This window comes from Scyliorhinus canicula, chromosome 13, assembly GCF_902713615.1.
Source record: "Scyliorhinus canicula chromosome 13, sScyCan1.1, whole genome shotgun sequence".
NCBI classification, from domain to species: domain Eukaryota; kingdom Metazoa; phylum Chordata; class Chondrichthyes; order Carcharhiniformes; family Scyliorhinidae; genus Scyliorhinus; species Scyliorhinus canicula.
In genome coordinates, this window is record NC_052158.1 from 120,805,567 (window position 1) to 120,828,838 (window position 23,272).

At 45.6% G+C, this 23,272-nt stretch overlaps 1 protein-coding gene across 11 annotated transcripts in view; it reads left to right on the forward strand.

The window, feature by feature from the left end:
* mcf2l2 (MCF.2 cell line derived transforming sequence-like 2) overlaps window positions 1-23,272 on the forward strand; it is a 465,252-nt gene that overhangs the window by 258,598 nt on the left and 183,382 nt on the right. For all 11 annotated transcript variants that reach the window (XM_038816480.1, XM_038816477.1, XM_038816487.1 and 8 more), the window contains 3 exons: window positions 2,994-3,171; window positions 18,064-18,167; window positions 19,107-19,195. In XM_038816480.1, the coding sequence (XP_038672408.1) occupies window positions 2,994-3,171; window positions 18,064-18,167; window positions 19,107-19,195 (371 nt within the window). The remainder of the gene's footprint in view (window positions 1-2,993; window positions 3,172-18,063; window positions 18,168-19,106; window positions 19,196-23,272) is intronic.

Genomic DNA, 23,272 nt, shown 5'->3' on the forward strand with positions numbered 1-23,272 from the left:
TATACAGCCTTTGAAGTACATCTCTGGTCTTGGATTCTAGCCCTCTTTGAAATGAATTCTAACATTGCATTTGCCTTCTTAACTGCCGACTGAACCTGCACAATAACCTTAAGAGAATCGTGAACAAGGACTCCTTTTGTGCTTCTGATTTCCTAAGCATTTCCCCATTTAGAACTTAGTCTATGCCTAAATTCCTCCTTCCAAAGTGCATAACCTCACCCTTTTCCATATTGTATTTCATTTGCCACTTCATTGCCCACTCTCCTATCTTGTCCAAATCTTTCTGCAGCCCCCTTGCTTCCTCAGTACTACCTGTCCCTCTACAGACCTTTGTAGCATCTGCAAACTTAGCAACAGTGCCTTCAGTTCCTTCTTCCAGATCATTTATGGATATTGTGAAAAGTTGTGGCCCCAGCACAGCCCCCTGTGGCCCACCACTAGTCACCGGCTGCCATCCTGAAAAAGACCCCTATATCCCCACTCTCTGCCTTCTGCCAGTCAACTCTGATGATGCCACGATTGACTCGCCACAGCTGTCACCCCCACCCTCCATCAGCACAGATACGCACAGCTCGGCAAATGTTAGTGGTCAGGATTCTGTGGCACAATCTGGTGAGCACCACACAGCTGTTGATGAAATTCAGGGGGAAGCAGGAGCATCTGCAGATGCTTCTGCTCCCATCATCTCCAGCATCTGGTCGCCTGGCCTACCAGCAGCACCACTAGGGCCTGTTCTGCGGGGTACAAAATACCATCCATACTGTTCAATATCTGTAAGGAATTGGGAGACGGTGTTAGACTGACAAACAGCAATGGCTCCCACCCGTGACCCTCCATTCCCCCATTGATTTCCTCCTTTCCCCCATGCTTGGAATGCCCAGCCCACGCACTGCTGGCCGCAGCAGGTGCCCCTCAATGGACCCTAGACCTTGTACCCCAGACAGTTGCACATAGCCTCACCTGGACCGGATGTTGGTTCCCCTCCGCGAGGCACTCACCTCCTCCAGCCATGGACATGTCTGCCGAGCTGTGCCCCATCCCCTGGGTGTTCGAATGTTGGCAGCTGCGTGTGTGGTGTTGCCTCCCGCAGCGTTCAAGCACAGTGTCCGTGTACCATGGTCTGATTGGGGTGCTGGGCAATGACTCCCACATGCTACATGGCCCGCCCACCCATGGGAATCCACTTGGGTTGGCTGAAGTGCTCATTTTGCCCTGACTGTCAATTCTCTATAAGCAATAGCCTTCAGCCACTTCGCCAGAGGCCTCGGCAGTCAGTGCAGGTTAGCGATGATCGGTGGGGCAGATAGGCAAGGGCAATGGTTGCTCTTGGAATGGGTGAACACGATTCAGGGGTTGTCATGGTGAACTCTCATGCGGTTGCCCCCCGCTCTTTCCCATGGTGGCCCATCCCCGAGGAAGGTGTGCCGCTCTCCCCCTAGCCAAGGGTGCCCTACCCCCACCAAGCATGGGGATGGGGTTGGCACGCCCCCGGGTCTTTCCCTGTGAGCAAAGATGGCTACTCACCTCCTTGGCTCCCCACAGAAGCCCTTCCGTCAATTTCATGTTTTCGAAAAGGAGTGCTAATCAGCACCTGAGTGACCACTTTCTGGGGAGGGTGCTGAATCACGGGAGAATGTTGGTTAAGGGGTGGCTCCCGTTAATTGTACGGAAATAGGGCTTAAGTGGAGATAATTGGTTCCTCGCTACGTTACGGCAGGATTTTTGCCAATGGGAGCAGGCCGGTTGCATCGCGAACTGGCGCTGTTCTCATTTTTGGCCTCTCCCGCTATTCACCGGCCTCGTTTCCCTCGAGCAAGAGTGCAACATGACTGGAGAATCACGCCCTAGGAAACTAGAAGAGGAGAAACAGTTGTTTTGTTCGTTCATTTGGGGCCAGTGTTCCCAAGCTGTCCAGAAAATGTTAAAAGATATTAGGGTAAATAGCAACAGGTTCGGTTTTCTCAGTCAAAATAAAACTTGGTTCATGTGGAGTACTGTGCTCAATTTTGGTCTCAATTACAGAAAGCAGATTGGACTGAGTTCAGTAGAGAGTTACAAGGTTCTGTGCAACTGAAGCATTATTTACTCCCTTTTGTATTGCAACGCCTTTGAGATAAAAAAAATCCACCAATGTTTTTGTAAATATCTACACTAACATTTAGATATCAATGCATACAGAAGCACACATACCTTTGCTTCACTGCAACTCCTAGTCATCATTATGGAAATATTCCAATATATTTTCTTCATTCAAGGTTGATTACATCGTACTTCCACACATTGAACTCCATTTGCTGAACTGTGCCTTTTATTTCAATTATCTCGATTTCAAAACTACAGCTGACCAATCAATCAATTAATTCAGTGAGAATCCAAGCCATAATGACCATGGAATCAGAACTAGTATTGCCTCTTGTAGCTGTATCTTGGGACCAAAGTTGAATTTCAAGCTGACATCGGCTGTTAACAGTCACACATGAAACTCAGATGTAGCACTGAAGGTTGCTCAAGATCCATTGCATCCTCGATCAAGGAGTAAAAGAACAACCTGCATTTATATAGGGTACGATTCACCCAAATGGGAACAAAGTCCCATAGCAAGCATGTTTAGCCACGTGTTTCCTGGTGCTCACAGAGCTGAGAAGCACATGGCTATTCAATGAGAAGCGCGTTGTGTAAGTTGAATTTCAAGTTTTCTACAGCAGGGAGCTCTGCTCGCCGGAAATCCCCAGTGTAGCGAGAGATCGGATACCGTTTTTAAATGACCTCCCAATCTCGGAGGCCCCCGAAGTGACCCCCGATCTCTCTTCCCCCCCCCCCCCCCCCAGCCCGATCGCACTATGGGAGGGTCCCTGGTCCCCCACACAGGCCACCTGGAGGTGGACGTTGGAATCTAAAAATGGAAATAAAGGGAGCCAAGGTGTAGAGAGCAGAAAATTGGTGATGTAAAGCAAAAAACAAAAGCTTTAATACTGCTTTCATTTCTGTTTCAGGCCAACATACAGACAATCCTTCAGAAGCTTGAAAATGTCCAAGAAATGTTTGAAAAACGTCAAGCTAGTTTGAAGAAGTTAGCAGCCAAACAAACACGACCAGTTCAACCTGTAGCCCCACGCCCGGAATCATCTCCAAAGCGCTCTTCACCAAAACCAGTCAGAGCACCTGTCCTCAGTAAGTGGCAGAAAATCTCCTCCATTGCTCAGAACATCTTGCAAAATGACTGTTGTGCAATATAGGATGAACTGAGTGATTTTAATCAGCTTTATAGATTTTGACATCGGATTGTTACAACCCAGCAGAGAAGCAAAATTCAAGTAACTGATTTCTCTGATATCCTATAGACATCATACATTCTGTAAAAACACACAATTATTCTCTGGTAAATGCACAGTAATTGTTTTTATTTCAAGCCACCTTACTTTTTATCATGTTGGGCTGAATTTTAAAGATCCAGCAGGCATGTTTCCTGCAGGGAGCACAAACTGGCACGTGCATCCATTCCATCACCTTTCTGCCAATCCCCGAGCTCATGCCCATAATGAGAGGGATGGGCAGGCACCGGTTAACTGCCTGCCCGGCATATTAAAATGATAATTTAAGCATCAATTAGGCTTGGCATCAAGCCCATTGACATTAATATTATGCTGCACACACCATAATACATTTGGGCAGCAGGGCAGGAGCAAGAAGCCACATTTTAAACCTCAAATGGTTGCGGGGGAGGGAGGGGGGGGGGAATTCACTCATCGGAGCCTGTCCTTTGCCAATCATGGAGTGGTACCCCTTAGACTGAATATCATCTTCCCTCCTAATCACTCCCTCTTAAACCTACCACTCCCCCCACTTCCAGTGATGCCCTCCTTGCACTGCTGGGACTGATGGGGTTGGCAGCTCCAGAGGAGAAGACTTAGCTACTCAGCCCTTGTTAATGAGTTCCACAACACTTTATTAGTGGATTAGGTGGATTGGTCATGAGAAATTGCCCTTCGTGACCAAAAAGGTTAGGAGGGGTTATTGGGTTATGGGGATAGGGTGGAAGTGTGGGCTTAAGTGGGTTGGTGCAGACACAAAAGGCTGAATGTTCTCCTTCTGCACTGTTTATTGCTGTGGGGCTACTCAACATATTGTCAGTCAGCTTAATGCCTGTATGGTTTCTTGGGGCATGCCGTCTGGCCGCCTGTATTATTCAACCCATCATCTGTATAAAACATACAACCATTCACTCGTAAACAAACGGTAAAGGTTATTATTGCAAGTCACTGAATCGTCCATTTCTTCACTTGCTGAGCCACAGTGGCGTGCAGAGGTCTGGTGATGCCCGGGGCAAATCTTGATTGTATGCCCCAAAGACTCAAGTATAAGGCCTAATATACTGAGAAATATTATGAGAAAGGAAAACATTTTGAATATATAAATAAGATGAAACATGAAATAAACGCTTTATTCGATTTTAATATAAATCAATCAAATTTATTAAGTTCTTTTCCCCAAATGATACTTCCTGTCACAAAACACCTGAACTACTTCACTTTTTACATCAGCTGTGAGAAATTCTTTTTCAATGCTTATTAAAGCCAGGTTGGTCAGTCGCTCCTGTGACATAGAAGACCTCAGATATGTTTTTATTAATTTCAGTTTTGAAAATGACCTTTCACAGCTTGCGACTGAAAATGCGATTGTAAGCAGTAATCTGTATGAAACACACAGCGTCGGAAAGACATCCCTCCCATACTGCAGTAAAGACTCCAGAGCATCTTTAGGATCGGGGGAAACTCTATTCCCTCCATCTCGAAGGAGCATCACAAAATCAATAATTTCGTCATATAACTGAATTGCAACCACATCATTGTCATAATAATTTGCAAAGTCTGAACATTCCTTTTTTAATTTCTCTCTTTCTTGTTCATCTCCACTGATAATTCCCGTACCAGCCTCCCCGGACAGGCGCCGGAATGTGGCGACTAGGGGCTTTTCACAGTAACTTCATTAAAGCCTACTCGTGACAATAAGCAATTTTCATTTCATAATTTTGTGCAATTTTTATCATAGACTTGCAAATTAGTGGTATCTGTATTCGAATATTAGCATGTTAAGGAATAAGTGTCTCCTATTCAGAGATTAAATGCCATAGCAGTCCTCTGATCATCCAGGCTTCACTCTTACTACATCCCACGTAAATATTTCATTAAATATAACCAAAAAACCTATAACAAACGTAGGTGCACCCGTTCTAGAGCTATTCACTGACATCTTTGTCATCTCTAAGGTATAGGACGGCTGCCTGGTCCAGTCTGGATCTGGATAAGAGGTTAAATTGCGCTGTAAGAGTTAGTCAATTTCCCCTTAGCGCTTGGATTCTAGGGATATTGTTCTCTTCTTCAGTCATTTTGCTTTGCAGCAATGGGTGAGATGTTATATCTCGGAAGTTGTGCCTCCCTCCTCTGCAACCCCCATGGAGAAGGATAAGAGCAGCAACATCATGAAAATACTGTTATGACCCTTGTGGAAACAAACTACAAACAACCCAACTAAGACCAATATACAAGACTTCACTTTTATATTAGCAATCACACCAAAGTCAACGTAAATTAAGCATGAATTAACAGGAAAATTGCAATAATATGACCGATAAATTACACACAGCAGATACAAAGACATATCTCACACATTTCTCAGTCAGCCCATTCAGCACGTATCGCATTCATTTCAGCCACAATATCCTTCAAAACGTTGAACTTCTTCAAATCAAATTCCATCTTCATTTCTCTAAAGCTTTAGCACCAAGTCTCATCAAACACCGGCATTACTTCACCCAATTTCCACAAATATAATTTTCACAGTCGACACATTTCCAGATCCCTTCTTCTTCACAAAACCCTGGTCATGTGGGGCCTGTTTTTGCACTATGCCAGTGCATAAAGGGTCCCCAAATCCAGATATAAAAGCTCTGTTCAAGATCCGAGCTCCAGCAGCTTGCAGTCAAGTCTCTGAGAATCTCCCATTTATAGGACCCTGGGCTTTAAGTATAAAGGGTAAGAGGGCAAAAGTTAAGAGGCCATGATGAATCTTTATAAAATACTGGTTCTGTCCCAAATGGGTGCCCCTGGCCCAAATGTCAAATTCTGGGCACGACAGTTTAGTAAGTTGACAGCTATAGAGAGGGTGCAGAGAAGAGTTTTAAAATGGATCAAAAGATAAAGATAAAGAATAAAGAAAACGCACCCATGGTGGCATTGCCGTCTATTCGGGAGAATTCGCGCCCTTTCTGTTCCCGCTCGAGCCGCTGAATGGAAAGCCGCATCTTCACAGCGGCGACCGCGGTGTGCAGGCGCACTCCGGCCGACCGCGGTGCGCAGGCGCGATCCATTTTCTGCACGCCACTTCCCCCATCCAATGGATGCCCGGGGCCAACGCACCGTCGCCCCCCCCCCCCCCCCCCCCCCCCCGCACACCACCGCTTTCTAGGAACTCTTGCCCCTCTCTGCCCTTTACACTGCTGATTTCACAGTTTATATTTGGATAATTAAAGTCCCCCATTGTAATTACTTTTCCTTTGCACTGCTCTGTAATTTCCCACTCATTTGTGGCCTCCGCTTTCAACAGGTCCGTTATGGCCACAACATTGTATTTCAACACAGCAATCTACACCTGTAACTCACCAATCTCTTTACCACACTGTAAATTCACAAACATGCAGAGTAACCCCGATTTAAATGTTACTACTTTCTCTCTTACTCTAACCCCACTTATTAATTACCATTCAATATTCTATTAGTATCTCTCTCTCCCAGCATTCTGTGCACCTTAATATTTTTCTACATTATCTCCTGGTTCCCACACCCTCCCCAATAACACGAACAAAACGCCCCACCGGGAACTCAGTCCCTGCTGTAATCAGGTGCAACCCATCCAGCCTGTACAGGTCCCATCACCCCCGACTCAGGTCCAACGTTCCCAGAATTTAAAGTCCTCCCTTCAGCATCATCTTTCCAGCCACACATTCTTCTGTTTTATCCTCCTCTTCTATACTCATTTGCATGTGGTGCCGCAAGCATTTCAGGGATGACTATTTTTTGAGGTAATGCTTGCGAATTTTCTTTATTTCCTTAAATTCTGACTTCAGGACTACACCACTCTTTCTGCCCAAGTTGGCTACCTCCCCCATCTAGATGCTCTTCACCCATTCAGTAAGATTCTTCAGCCAGGACCCAGCATGGCAGCATTCCATCGTGACCAAGGGAATGCCATCTATTCCCAGAACTATTGAATCACCCATCACTATTGCTCTCCTTCACGGCGCCGAGGTCCCAGGTTCGATCCCGGCTCTGGGTCACTGTCTGTGTGGAGTTTGCACATTCTCCCCGTGTTTGCGTGGGTTTCGTCCCCACAACCCAAAGATGTGCAGGGTAGGTGGATTGGCCATGCTAAATTGCCCCTTAATTGGAAAAAATTAATTGGGTACTCTAAATTTATAAAAAAAAAACTATTGCTCTCCTAATCTTCCTTGTGCACCCCTGTACAGCTGAGCCACCTGTGATGTCATGGACTTAGCCCTGTCTGCAGTCCCCAGATGAACGATTGCCCTCATCAGTATTCATACTGGTTGCAGAGTGGGATGCACTCAGGGGGCTCCAACGCTACCTGCCTATTTATTTTTGAGTGATGGTAACTCCCTCATTTCCTCTCTCCCAGCACACTAGAGCATGGGGTAACCACATCTGTAAAGTGCTATCCTTGAAAATCTCAACCTCTCAGATGTACCACAGAGAAGCCAGCTGTTACTCGAGTTCTGAAACCAGGAGCTTACGCTGATGCGAATGACAACATTTCCTGCACGAATGGCTATCCAGGACATGAGAAGCATCCTGGAGTTCTTACATCGCACTAAGATGTGCACTCTCGAGACCTGAAATTTCCCTGTTAGTTATTAAAAGTAGTAATGTTATTAACTATCACTACTGCAAATAAACCTTTATCAGTGCTAATAACCTTACTACTGTTAATAAACCACAGAAATAAGTAAATTTTATTAATACCGAATACACTTTACTGGCAGTAATAAGCCTTACTTTAGTGGCTGGATTAGCACAGTGGGCTAAACAGCTGGCTTGTAATGCAGAATAAGGACAGCAGCGTGGGTTCGATTCCCGTACCAGCCTTCCCGAACAGGCGCCGGAATGTGACGACTAGGGGCTTTTCACAGTAACTTCATTTGAAGCCTACTTGTGACAATAAGCGATTATTTATTTTTTTATAAAAGAAAAATGAGACTCACCAGTTCATTCCCTAGTTTAGATAAAGTGAATGGGAAATACTGACCAGCCAACCACGCACCTGATTGCCTGTGGGGTGTCACCTGGATTTGACTTTCTCAATGTGGGCTGTGACTGGGTCTTGATGGTGGCTGTAGACAGCTGCTCACCATCCCTACAGTGTAGAAGGAGGCACTTTTTGCTGAACCCTTGCTGCCTTTGCACTGTTTATATCCCCCGCTCCAGGCCTTGCTCTCTCCCTGACTCAGTAAGGTGCATTATAAAAGGTTAATATGCAAGATAATGATAGTTAGAGTTAATGATGATATACTGTCTGTGTGGAGTTTGCATTTTCTCCCCATGTCTCTGTGGGTTTCCTCCAGGTGCTCCAGTTTCCGCCCACAGTCCAAAGATGTGCAGTTTCCTAGAATCTACAGCGCAGAAGGAGGCCATTCAGCCCATTGAATCTGCACCAGCTCTTGGAAAGAGCACCCCATCTAAGCCTACACCTCGACCCCATCCCGTAACCCAGCAACCCCACCTAACCTAAGGGCAATTGATCATAACCAATCCACCTAACTTGCACGTCTTTGGACTGGGAGGAAGCCGGAGCACCCGGAGGAAACTCCCGCAGACACGGGGAGAACGTGCAGACTCCGCACAGACAGAGACCCAAGCCGGGAATCGAACATGGGACCCTGGTGCTGTGAAGCAACAGTGCAACTAGGCTAACCACTGTGCTACCATGCCACCCCAGTTAGGAGAATTGGCTATGCTAAATTGCCCAAAGGTTAGGTGGGGTTACAGGGTAGGAGTGGGGGATTGTAGGGTACTCTATCAGAGCAAGGGATGGTGCAGATTTGATGGGCCGAATGGCCTCCTGCACTGTAGGGATCCTATGATTAGCAAAGGTGGATGATTGGTTAACACACTGGAAACAAAAGGTTCAAATTTATTCAAATTGGCAGGCAACCTTTATAATAATAATCTTTATTGTCACAAGTAGGCTGACATTAACACTGCAATGAAGTTACTGTGATAAGCCCCTAGTCACCACATTCCAGCGCCTGTTCGGGTACACAGTGGGAGGATTCAGAATGTCCAAATTACCTAAAAGCACATCTTTGCAACCTGAGGAAGCCCACGCAGACATTGGGAGAACGTGCAGATTCCACACAGACAGTGACCCAAGCCGGGAATCAAACCTGGGACCCTGGTGCTGTGAAGCAACAGTGCTAACCACAATGCTATTGTGTCACCCACGGTAATGGTGTGTCACAAGGGCCTCAACTATTTACAATTTGTATTAGTGACTTGGATGCTGATTGTACAGAGCTCGGTTGGAACACAAGCTATGAGGAAGATATAAAGAGGCGGTAAATCATTATGGACAGTTTAAATGAGTGGGCACTTGGAAGATGGAAACTAATGTGGGGGAATGTGAAGTTATTCACTTTGGTCATAAGAAAAAAGCCAACTTGTAAACTTTGATGTCAAGTAAGGGCTGAGGGCCCTTAAATTAGAGCCCTTAATTTGACAGAGCTCCTCGACATGGCACCCCAATTGGCCACCACCACAGATCTCTACCCGACAGGAACACAAAAAGTAGCATATTGGTATAATGGCTGGTACATGAAGTTACAACTTGGAAGGCATGTTGGCCTTTATTACAAGGGGATTGGGGTAGAGGAATAAGCAAGTCTTGCTGCAATTGTAATACTTGGTACTACATCTGGAATATTGTGTACAGTTTTGATCTCCATACCTACGGAAGGATATACTTGCCTTGAAGGTACAGCAAAGGTTCACTAGATTGGTTCCTGGGATAAAACGGTTGTCCTATGATGAAGCACAGAGTAAATTGGGCCTCTGCTCTTTGGAGTTTAAAAGCATGAGAGGCGATCTCACTGAAACATACAAGATTCTGAATGAGCTTGACAGCATAGACACAGAGGTCGTTTCCCGGGCTGGGGAAACTTAAACATGTGGGCGTAATCTCAGGATAAGGGACTGACATTTAAGACCGAGAGGTTCAGGAATGTAAAAGGTTGTGAATCCTTGGAATTTACTACCCCAGAGGGTTGTGGATGCTCCATTGTTGAATACATTTAAGGCTGGTATAGGCTGATGTGCAGAGCTCACATGCAGCTCAGACAAAGAGGATGCAGTGCTGGAACTTCCTTGGGCCAACACTACAATGCTGAAGATGAAATGGGTATATGAAAATTGCATGGTCTCCTGTGATTTGCAAGGCTTGTGAAGTTCAGGTTTTTGGATGTTGCTGCCAGATATTACATAGGGATGAAACATAGCGGCTTGTCTGTAATCGTCTGACAAAGCTGTTGTGTAAAGTGTGTAATACTGAAAGCTGTGCTTTAGATGGCCTTTATAAAGGCATTGCCTTCTCAACCTTGCCCCTCGCCCGAGGGGTGGTGATACTCAGGTTAAATCACCACCAGTCAGCTCTCCCCCCTCAAGGGGGAGCAGCCTATGGTCATCTATGGCAACTTTACCTTAATCAATAAAGTCATGGAGTGCAAAAGCCATGAACTTTGCTGAACCTATACAATGCGGTTCACCCCCACCGTGACTCTGCTCCCCAATTCTGGACACCCAAAGGCTATGAAGGCTTTGTAAAGGATTCAGAGGAAATTTGCTGGAAAAATTCCAGGGATGAGGGATTAGGGTTTTTCTCTTTGGAGACAAGAAGGATTTGGTAGAGGTCTATGAAATGATGAAGGATTTAGATTAAATAAATAGAAAATATTTCTATTGACTTGAAGAATTGCTAATCAGATGACCCCGATTCAAATTAATTTAAGTCGAGGGACAAAAAAAAACAGAGGCATTATGAGGAAAAGCCTCTCCCCAATGGTGTGGGCAATACAGAGTGGTGGATACGGGTTCAAATTAATATTCAAAAGGAAATTGGATAAATACTGGCAAAAAACAATTATAGTGAAAGAGCAGGAGGGGGTTGGGGAGGTCAGGGAGTGTGGTAGAACTGACTAGATTTATCTTCAAAGGAACTGGTGCAGATTTGATGGGCTGAATGGCCTCACCCTCTGTGCTGCACTATTCTATACCGACCTAAAGCACATCACCAAGGTGCTTAAGGGAAGTTGTTTAAGGAGAGTTAAAATTGGAGGGGGATTGGGGGTGTGGGGGGGGGGGGGGGGGGGGGGGAGAGAAGCCTGGAAACAGGAGGATCACCAGGGCCCCTGATTAGTCTCCCTGACCTTGGGAGCAGGTGGGAAAGTGGAGTGAGGCAGAAGATCAACCATGATAATATTGAATGGTGCAGCAGGCTTGCATGACTGCATTGTCTACTCTGACTCCCATTTAAAATTTCTACAGTGGAAAAGGAGGCCATTCGGCCCATCGAGTCACCACCGACCCTCAGCCCCAGTCCATCCCCGGAACCTCACCTAACCTGCACATCTTTGGTCACTTAAGGGGCAATTTATCATGGCCAATCCACCTAACCTGCACATCTTTGGACTATGGGAGGAAACTGGAGCACCTGGAGAAAACCCACACAGACGTGTGGGTGAACGTGTAAACTCCACACAATCAGTCATCCAAGGCTGGAATTGAACCTGGGTCCCTGGCACTTTAGGGTAGCAGTGCCAACCACTGGGCCACCATGCTGCATTTCTTATGTTTGGTATACTGATAAATTTGTGAAAACCAGCAGATTGAAATAAAGTGTTCTTGAAAGCCCAGGATGGTGGTGTGGGGTTGTTATGTGATATCCTTAGATGACAAAGAGTGGAAGGAAGTTTGTGTGGATGATTAAACACAAGTATGTACCTGTTGGGCCGAATGGCCTATTTCTACGCTGTGCGTTCTTTATGTAGCATATAGAGAAATGCAAAAAACCGATAAGAGCGGTGTTACGGACAGGAGTGGGATTAATTTAAACCACATTGATGTCTGCTCTCACTAGTTTCTGGAAACAAAATTGTTTTATTTGCTTCCTTCTTTACAAGTGGTGACATATTTCCCAACCGTCCAGTTTTGGCGTGATCCAATCACTATTAATAATCGCACGGCAAAGTGTTGGTTTATTTGCACACACTCAAAACACAGGAGAGCAGGCACAATATAGCCCCTTTGCATTCGTACAGTAAGGTAGGGATAGAGAAAAGAAACATTTAGAGTGCAGTCACAGAGAAAAGAACTGATGTTTCACTTGGATTTCAGAGTCCAGAAACAATGCCCAATGAGGTATACCTTCATGGAGGTTGGCAGGTTGAAAACCAATGCGGTATATTTAAATTTTCTGCCGCCCAGTTGCCTTCAAACTGAGAAAGGAAGGCAGAGAGGAATCAGCCTGGTAAACAATAGTACAAAGGTTCCAGCAGAAACAGTGTAGATGTGGCCAAGCGATCAACCTGGGCGGAGTTCGTTTTCTGTGTTGTTGATAGTTAGATCGTAAAATGGCAGATTTTTTTTCGGCACAGCCTGGCAACATTATTAATTACAAAGCCAAAAGGCCCATGGCACATGATTCCAAGTGTCTTTGAAAAGGGCGACCCCTTACTTGGAGATTATGCTCGCTGGTCCTGGACTCTCCCACGAGAGGAAATGTCAGCATCTACCCCGTTAAGCTCCCTGAGAATTTTATATGTTTCATTAAGGTCATCTTTCAGTCCTCTAAACTCCAATGAGCACAGGTCCAACTAATTAAACTCTCCTCATAAGAAAATCCATCCATACCCAGGATCAACCTCGTGAACCTCTATATTGCCTCAATGCCAGTGTATCTTTCCTCAGATAATGGCATCAAAACTGTCACAGTATTCCAGGTGTGGTCTAACAAATGCCTCAGGACTTCCCTATTTTTATACTCCATCCCCTTTGAAATGGCCAACATTCCATTTGCCTTCCCAATTACCTGCCAAAATTGCATGCCAGCTTTTTGTGATTTACGGACGAGGACCACCACATCCCTCTGTGTTATAATTTTCAGCTCTTTTATTCTTCCCACCAAAGTGCAGAACTTCACATTTTCCTACATTATATTCCATCTGTCAAGTTGCTGCCCACTCAGCTAACCTGTCCTTCTGTGGACTCTTGTCATCCTCAGCATTTGCCTTCCCACCAATTTTTCTGCCATACACAAATGTGGCAAGAGTGCATTCACTTCCCTTGTCCAAGTCATTAATATATATTATAAATCATTGTGATCCCAGCACAGATCCCTGTGGCACTTCACTAGTTACAAGTTGCCAGCCTGAGAATGCCTCTCTTATCCCAACTGTCTTCTTTCAGTTAGCCAATCATCTATCCACGCTAATATGCTACCCCCAAATCGTATCTTAAGTAGGCTTTTGTCTGGTACCTTATTGAACGCTTTTTGGAAATTCAAGTATATTACATTTACTGGTTTCCCCCCTCATCTATCCTGCTAGTTACCACCTCAAACAATTCTAATAAATTGGTCAGGCATAGTTTTCCCTTATTGAAGCCATGCTGACTTTGCTTGATTATATTATGTATTTCTAAATGCTCTGCTATTACATTCTTTATAATAGACTCTAACATTTCCCAATCACATGTTAAGCTAACCAGCCTATAGTTACCTGTTTTTTGTCCCCCTCCTTTTTGAATAAAGTTGAGTTTTCCAATCGTCTGGGACTTTTACGGATTCTTGGAAGATTACTACCAATGCATCCTTCATCTCTAGTGCTTTCAAGAACACTTGCACAGGGAATGCCAAAATTGGAGATGAGTAACGTGAATGTAGTCCAAAGAAGTTTTTTTTTTTTTTTTTAAATAAATATGGCAACCGTTATTCAATGTATTTCCCAGGAGAAATCAGCTCAAATTATTGAATATCTGTAAGTTGTCTCAGAGCTCAGTGAACTCAGGTTCAGTTATTGAGGAGAAAATATCACGCAAGTAGTAAGTTCAAGTATAGCCAATCTTGACCTCAAATCTTCCCCGCCATTGAACAAGATCATTGCTGATTGTCTACCACAACTCTACCCTAAGTGTATACTCCAGCCTGTGCAGTTAAACACGGAAATCCCACTGCTCCTCTTCACAGGATCTGAAGTTTCCACATACGTATTGAAAACCAGCAAAAACCCCAGGGAAAAAGTTACGCCTTGTTTAATGAAGTCAAAGTGTTTTAAAATATTTTTTAGAAAATATTTTCTAATATAACACCATCACAAACATATTCAATCAACAATTACAATACTTCAAACCCCCCACCCAAAAAACAATAATAAAATAGATAGGGCAAAGGCAGACTACCACCCCCCTCCCGGACTGCCTATCCCTTTGCAAAAACATCCCGCCAGTCCATGGGATCTTACCCACCCAAATAATAGATGATAAAGGCACTGAAACAAAAATAAAAACCTTCGGAGAATTTTCATTTTTAACCGACTGAACCGACCCACTAAGGTCAGCGGGAGGTTTTCCCACCTCCCCAGGTCAGCCTTCACTGCCAAAATTCAGTTTATGGAGTGAGGCCCAATAGTGGGCCACCTGGATTCACAGATAATGGACCTGGCCAGGTGAAAGGGCAACATTTCCAGGTCAGCTCCCCACCCTGGGAGATCCGCCAGAAACCATTTGTTTTTGCCCAAGTTCAATTTATACCCAGAGAAGGAGCCAAACCTCCCGGGCAGTTTTATTACCTCCCCTACACTGGCAAGAGGGTCTGTTGCATACAATAAAAATAATCCGCATTCATTATACTCTACTCCCCCTCTCTATTCCCCCTCCCCTTCAGAGATGACCTCTCCCCTTCAGAGATGACCTCAACGCTATGGCCAGAGGCTCAATTGCCAAGGCAAACAATAGTGGGTATAGTGGACACCCGCCTTGTACTTATCAGATGGAAATACATGGAACTCAAAAGCATTTGTATGAAAGCACACATTGAGGGCCTTATACAAGAGCTGGATTCAAGCTATAAATCTAAACCCAAAGCCAAACTTCCCATCATTCGACTTGAGGTCATCTCTGAAGGAGAGGGGGAAAGAGAGGGCAAACAGAGTGGAGGGGAATAGAGGGGGAGCAGAGCATAGAGCATAATGGTTAGCACAGCTACCTCACAGCACCAGGGACCCAGGTTCAATTCCAACCTCGGGTGACTCTGTGGAGTTTGCACATTTCACCTGTGTGCATTTTCCCTGGGTGCTCCGATTTCCTCCCACAGTCCAATGGTTAGATGGTTTAGTTGTACTAAAATGTCCACAATGTCCAACGGTTAGGTGGAGATACATGGATGGGGCAAGGGATTGAGCTTGGGTAGAATGCTCTTCTGGAGGGTTGGTGCAGACCTTCTGCACTGTAGGGATTCTACGATTTCAAACAAATAACCCTACCCCACCCTATCAAATGCCTTTTCTGCATCTAACTCGGGGGCTGGGGGGGGCAAAATAACATTAAGCAGTCTCCAACGTTGGCCAACAATTGCCAACCCTTAACAAATCCCATCTGCTCCTCAGATATAGCCATTGGGAGGTAGGACTGTAGGCACATGGCCAGGACCTTCACAACAATTCTGCATTCAGTAATGAAATAGGACGATAGGGTCCACACTCTGCTGAATCCTTATCTTTCTTTACAATCAAGGAGATCAATGAGTGCACCAATGTAGCCGGTAACCTCCCAGAGACATTGAATCCTGAAACACTTCTAACAGTAACAGGGCCAACTGCCCTGCAAAACTGTCCTGTCCTCTTATAAAGTTTGATCGGGAATCTGATGGCCTGACGCCTTACAGTTGCATCAGAGCCATGCACTTCATCACCTCCTCCAAGGTCAGCAGGGACTCCAGTTCCTCTTCTTTCCTGCTCCACCATTGGGATAGACAAACCAGCCAAGAAATCAAACATTGATGACCCTTCCTTTGAGGGGGGGGGGGGGGGGGGGGGGGGAGGTGGTTCTGACTTGTAAAGGTTACGGTAAAGAAAATTTCGAAAGTCGCATTAACCTTGGCTGGAGCAGAGGCCAACCTTTCACTATTTCCCGAGAAGTGGCCCATTGCCTCAGTTGAAGCTCTAACTGGCGACAGACCTTCTCCTCATGCTCATAAAAAGCCCCCCTCGAACGTTGTAGTGGGCACACAGTTCTGTCTGTTGAAAGCAGCCCAAAATCCAACTGTAACTTCTTAATGCTTCCCTGCAGTTCCAGTGTCTGACTAACCGAGTATTGGTGATCCACCTCCAAGATGGCAGCCTCCAACTTCTATCTCTCCACCCTTTCACTCTTTTCCTTATGTGCCTTATAAGAAATGATCTATACTCTAATAACCACCTGCAAAACCTCCAAAAACTTGGAAGATGAGATCGCCTCACTTCTGTTAAACACCAGATGCTCCTCAATGGCAGAGGAATCCCTCTCTCAGAATCCCTTATCCACCAACATCAATGTCGCCAACCTTCACAGGGGAAGGTGCTGAGCAGGGCCCGACCCACCACCAAATCCATATGGAACATGATCAGTGATCACTATTGCCAAATATCCTGCCTCACCACTCCCGGCAGCACGGATCTATGTACCACAAAGAATTGGATCCCAAAATATACCCGATGTACCTGGGAGAAAAAAAACACTAGTCAAATTGTGTTTTTAACAACATTATTGAACAACCTCGGGTTCTAAAATCAAATTTTATATTTGTGAGATGCTTTGCGCCTTTATCCACGTATCTATGCTGTCGCTAAGATAGTTGTAGCCTTCAGCTACCTTGCTTTAGACCAATTTGACTAACGTTTTGGTTCTCTGCCCTGAACTCGAGTGGCTTAGTGCCATATGGCGTTTTAGAATGGTTTTGTGAAGCCCCTTGTGACAAGAAGTTAATGGGGCCATAAATACATGCTGTGGCTCTACTGTCCATATTTTTCTAGCACTTAATGTTTTATATTTCAGCTCTGGGATCTCCTAAAGCTAGCACCAGAGTTAACATCACGTTGGAAAAGGCACAATCCATGCTCAGAGCTCACCAAGAGCTTTCTTCAAAGTCAGCAACAAGCACTCTCTTCACAACTGACCTCAAGATCGAGTCCATTATTGTCATAGGACTGAAATAAGAAGTCTTATTAACTTCACATAAAAACTAAGCTGGGAGCTCTCCAACATATGGGATTCAGCATTACAACATACGTACCAAGGGAAACATGGCATGGGCTGGGTGGACCAATCATCTCTGGCTTGAAATAGTTACTATTTATGCTATTACCTTTAGAATCATAGAATTTACAGTGCAGAAGGAGGCCATTTGGCCCATAGAGTCTGCACCGGCCCTTAGAAAAGAGCACCCCATTTAAGTCCACGCATCCACCCTATCCCTGTAACCCCATTTGGACAATTTATCATGGCCAATCTACCCAACCTGCACATCTTTGGACTGTGGGAGGAAACCGGAGGAAACCCACGCAGACATGGGGAGAACGTGCAGACTCCACACAGACAGTGACCCAAGCCAGGAATCGAACCTGGGACCCTGGAGCTGTCAAGCAACTGTGCTAACCACTATGCTACCGTGTTGCCCTTTAACTGAACTACCGAAGGCTAATGACAAATCTGCTGAAACCCAATGTACCAGATCATTTCAGAGGTTTTGTGGGTTCTGGTCGCTACACACTATGTTATGGAACAATGTGCAAATTATTAGTCTATGTTGTTCACATGTGTATAAATCTTGACAAAATCAGATTTTATACAGCTGGCCAGTTCAAGGGTCTTTCCTAAATTACATTATGCAATCAAGTGCTAACATTTTTGCAATAGGGTGCATTATTCCCCTTTGCTAACAATTAGCTTTTCTTTATTATTCCCACAGCTCCCAGCAGAAGGAGTTTAGATAACATTAGCAATTTAAAGCCACTTACAGAAACAGAATTAGCAAGGAAAAGAAACATGAAGAAACCCAAAGGAAACTTAAAGGTAAGGACATACCTGTTGGCGTTTGCAATGGTGTAGCGCCAACGTTAAAACACACACATTTACACAAGAGGATGTCTAAAATGAACAGTTTCAAGCAAAGCATGTAGATTCAAATATTTGTTTAAACATATTTCTTTAGGATAAGTTTCACTGCTGAGAGGAAACCACAGTCTGACAACTGATCAGGGCTACTAACAATTAATTTAAAAAAATACAATGCCAGACCTTATTGCCCAACACTTTCTTTAATTTAACCTTTGAAGATGGAGCAGCAAAACCACAGCAAATTAAGTGTTGTGCTAAAGGGGAACAGAGCTAAAAGGGAGGAAATGGAGACAAACATCTGAAATATAAACTGAAAATACTGGATAAACTCAGCAGGTCTGGCAGCAGGTGGAGAGGCACACCTAGTTAATGTTTCAATGTTAACTTGGTTTCCGTCTCCAGATGCTCTTGAAGCTGCTGACTTTATCCAGCACTTTCTATTTTTATGCCGACTAAATGCAAGGTCTTCATTCCATCACTTCCTTTTTAACCAAATTTATTTTTGATGCAGAGGCACAGTTTCAACTAAAATAATTTGGGTTAGGAGGGTAGCTGGAAATAGACCTTAACTCACAATATACAAGTACGAACCAATATTCAGAATAGCAAGGTGAAAGATTGTAGTCTTCAAAAGTAAGTGGTTGTCAAGAAAGAAAAACCGAATTGTACAGAAGTGCAATCTGGCTGGAGATTTGTCTGCCTGGACGAACATGGGTCAGTTAAGGCAGAAACAGAATGAGGTTTAGTTTATGCATGAGAGTTATACATTTATTGTATTCAGCCAGAGTCAAGTCCTTTGCTGCTTCAGCGATGTAAAAAAAGTGCTGCGGTGTCCAATGTAAGAATGTGCTGTGCAATTACATGGCTTCCCTCTCCTACCCCTGTCCCTTTCAGATTGAAGTGATGCACGAAGCCAGCCAGGGGGGATCCAGTCATGTACAAGTAACAGCCGAAAGCGAAGAGAACTTGTCAACAAGGAGAAGGTAAGAAAACTATCCAAATTTCTTCAGGTCTGTGCAGGAAGTCACTGGGTCAGTGTGCACTGCACACAATTATACTTTGCGTTCTGAAGCTATATTGTAGGGCAAACATTCTTGAGGGGTTTAATACCACAGAATAATTGCTGGTTATGGCTTTAAACAGGAGAAAGGAAAGGGCTGAACAGATATTTCACTGCCGTTTTGCAGACCTTCCTTTGGGCGGGATCTTCAGTCCTGCCAAAGTCTACTCCCTGCCCTAAGTGCCCTAGGTACCCTGGTACAGGGCCGGCGAGCTAGCTATGCAAAGTGGCGCAAACTTCAGTGGGAGCTGAAGATCTTGCAGTAGGCCAATGGCAAGTCACCTCTGCAGCGGGAAAACCTGCCGCTCCAGAAACCTCTGCCCAGCAGTATATAGAGAAACTGTATATTCACTTTGACAGTCCCAAATAACGTGCAAGGTGCAAGACACACATGAAATTGACAGTCTCTATTCCACAAAAAACGAGGTGCCAGTTGGGGAGAAGTCGGGAATAATGACTCTGACATTCTGAAGGCCAAGGGCTGGCAGTGAGGTAGACTCGGGATCCAGGGCCAGGCAGCAAGAAAGAAATGGAGAAAATGGTTCACAGGTAGCCTTTGGCTCTTCCCACACACGAGGTGATGTAAATTCAGAATAGCTCCAGAATTGGCCGTTCATTTCCACTGGGATGTTAGGTTCAGTTAAGCGGCTAACAGCCCCACTTTTTACCACTCAGCATGTCAACATTATCAGCGGCAGCGCAGAAGGGAAAAAGTCTCAAGAGTGTTCTCAGAGGGCACGACCTTTAATGCTCCACTAATTTAGCTGGGGTCTCCTTGGCACTCTGTCCTACAGTATCCATGTCACTTTGTTCGAAATGTCATAGAAACAAATTTCAGAATTGGGATATTCCTCCTGCTGTGGGAAAGACCCCAGGATGGCATTGAACTGGAAAACCCAGTGAATGGCAAGAGAACTGAAATCACATCCTACAGCTGCAGGATTAGGCATAATGTGTACACAAAGTTGGCCACGGGTCATTCATTCACCAAGCTTGACATGAATCATTTGTACCTCCAGTTGGGAGTTAGGCATGGCCACACCATCAATACTCATCAAGGTGTTGCACAAGTACACCCAGCTTCTATTCAGGGTGTTGTCGGCATGTGCGATTTTCCAGCGGGTAATGGAAAACATCCTCCAAGGGCTTCCCAGGGTGGCCGGCTCCCTGGATGACGTGCTCATTACAGGAGCCACTGAGAAGATATACCTGGATGAGGTCCTCCAACGGTTCTCTGACATGTGCATCCATCTGTAGAGAGGCAAGTATGTCTTCCAGGTGAAAGCAGTCACATACTTTGGATACCACGTTGATAAGGATGTATTTAACCCAGTGGAGGAACAAATCAGGCTTTCAAAAGTAGCTAAAAGGAGTCCTGAAACCCGAGAACGTACTGAGGTTGTTTTTAGGGCTAGTTTGTTATTAAGGGAGGTTTATCCCAAAGCAGACGACCTTGGTGCTCACACGCTTTTAAAGGAGAACCAGAAATGGGTACATGTGGAGGCATTCACCCATAGTGAAGAAGCCGTAATTGTGATCATCCGAACTGTGAGTGCACTACGATCCGCCGAAGCCACTCGTCCTCACATGTGACACCTCTCCATGTGGTATTGGGGCAGTGTTGCTCCACCGGCAGGACGAATAGCTGATAGCCCAGAACCCTGGAACATACAGAGCTGTTCTGCGCAAATTGAGAAGGAAGGTTTGGCTGTGATTTGGCAGAGAGGAAATTTCCCCAGTACATCTATGGGCATCAGTTCAGAGTGACCATAAGCCCTTATTTGGCCTCTTTGAGGAAGACAAGATGACACCACCCATAGCTTTGGCCAGAATCCAATGATGGACACTGCTGTTGGCAGCGTACGAGTAAACCTTCGAGCATCGTCCAGGAGCATAGATCGCAAGTGCGGGTGCCCTCTGCCTACTCCTGGTACCTGTAAGCCCACCATCTCCACCAGTAGCAAACATGTCGTATTGACATTGGACATCTACATGACATCCGCACAAATTTGCACATGGATACAAAAGGCAGAATTGTGCCATGTCATTCTACACAACGGGTACAAGGAAAACCCCCAGAGGAACTGCGGGCCTACCTGGCAAAACAGCAGGAGCTGTGTGGAGGATGGCATCCTCCTGTGTGGAGCCTGCCTGGTCATCCTACGGCCAGGTCAGTGCACAATCTTACAAGATTTGCATAGCTGACACCTGAGTGTTCTCAAGGTGAAGATGCTCACAAGTTACGTTGTGGCCAGGGCTCAACGGCAACATTGAGCAAAGTGAGGCAACATGTGGCTTGCCAGGAACACAGGAAACTTTTTCCGTCAGCCTTGCTCCACCCTTGGGAGTGGTCAAGACACCCCTGGGTGCACTTGCATGCCAACTGCGCCAGGCCCTTCGTGGGTTCAATGTTTGTGTTCCTTATAGACGTAAACTAAGAAGTGGATTGACATGCACCGAATGTCTACCACCCGAGAATCACAGTGGAAAAGTTCAGCCACTCCTTCAGCACCCGTGGGATCCAGAGGTGCTTGTTGCAGACAATGCTACCCTCTTTACCAGCAAGGAATTTCAGACATTGGTGTCAATGGAGTGAAACATCACCCAACTGCCCGATACCAACCACCCTCAAACAGTACGGGCAGCTCACTTGGCCAGCCATGCAAGGGCAAGAGACAAACTGCAGGATCCATTGAAACGAAGATGGCACTGTTTTTATTCAGTTACCGAACGACGCATATCGCAACCGGGGTTGTGCCAGGGCAGAATTGCTGATGGGTCGATGCCTCAGGACCCTCCTGAGTTGAACGTTCCCACGCCTTGGCGGGAAGGTGCAAAGGAAGCAGGATCTCCAGAAGAGGCAACATCACCAAACACAGAACAGATGTTTTAAACCAGGGGATGCCATTCACCCTCGGAATTTCAGGGACTTTGCCCAGTGGGCCCCAGGTTGTGGAGAGAATGGGACTGATTTCATACACTGAGACTCAGACTCAAAGTGGACTGTGCAAAAACATATGGACCACTTCAGCACAGGGAGCACGGAGGGGGGCACCTTGATTGATCTCCCCATGGAACAAGAGCACCCCTGCTTGTGGATGAAGGCCCCTGCAGCCAGGGCCTGTAAATTTGCCTTATAAAAGCTGTCTGAGACTACAATTTACTACCAAAGTTTTAGATCTGATCTATTGATTTAGTAGTTGGAACCTCTCACACAAGTTCTTCCAGGGTCGCTATTCTGTCGTCTCTGAACACATCACTAACCAGCAGTGTCCCCTTTTCAAGGTAGATTGGGGTCAGGTTGCGATTAGGGTTTGGAGAATGTCCTAATGCAGGAACGGTCTTCCATCCTCACCCATTCTGCTCCCGGTTCCTTCACCCCAACCACGCTGCTGTGGCTGCAGAGAGGTAAAACTGCAGGTGGGAGGGGGTCAGGCCTCCCATGCTTCTCCTTTGTGGAACCCTTTTCCTCAGGACACGCACACGTCATGATTAGCTTGTCAACCATGTTGAAGAAGGCCTTGGGGACTTAAGATTAGAAGGGATCTGAGTAAGGAGGAAGAACCTGGGCAGTACGTTCATTTTGACCACCCGAATTCCACTAGCGAGAGTGGAAATACATCCCACGTCTGCAGTTCCCTTTTGACTTCTTCCACCGGACTAAGAACAAAGAACAAAGAAAAATACAGCACAGGAACATGCCCTTCGGCCCTCCAAGCCTGCGCCGACCATGCTGTCCGTCTAAACAAAAATCTTCTACACTTCCTGGGTCCGTATCCCTCTATTCCCATCCTGTTCATGTATTTGTCAAGATGCCCCTTAAAACGTCACTATCGTCCCTGCTTCCACCATCTTCTCCAGCGAGTTCCAGGCACCCACTACTCAGGTTCCATTTGTCATTTTGATTCTCCCACCCTCAAGTTTTGGGTTTGATACGTTTGACTGTGGGTCCTGTTCGCAGTTCAAATTTCTCCCCCCCCCCCCCCCCCCCCCGCCCTTG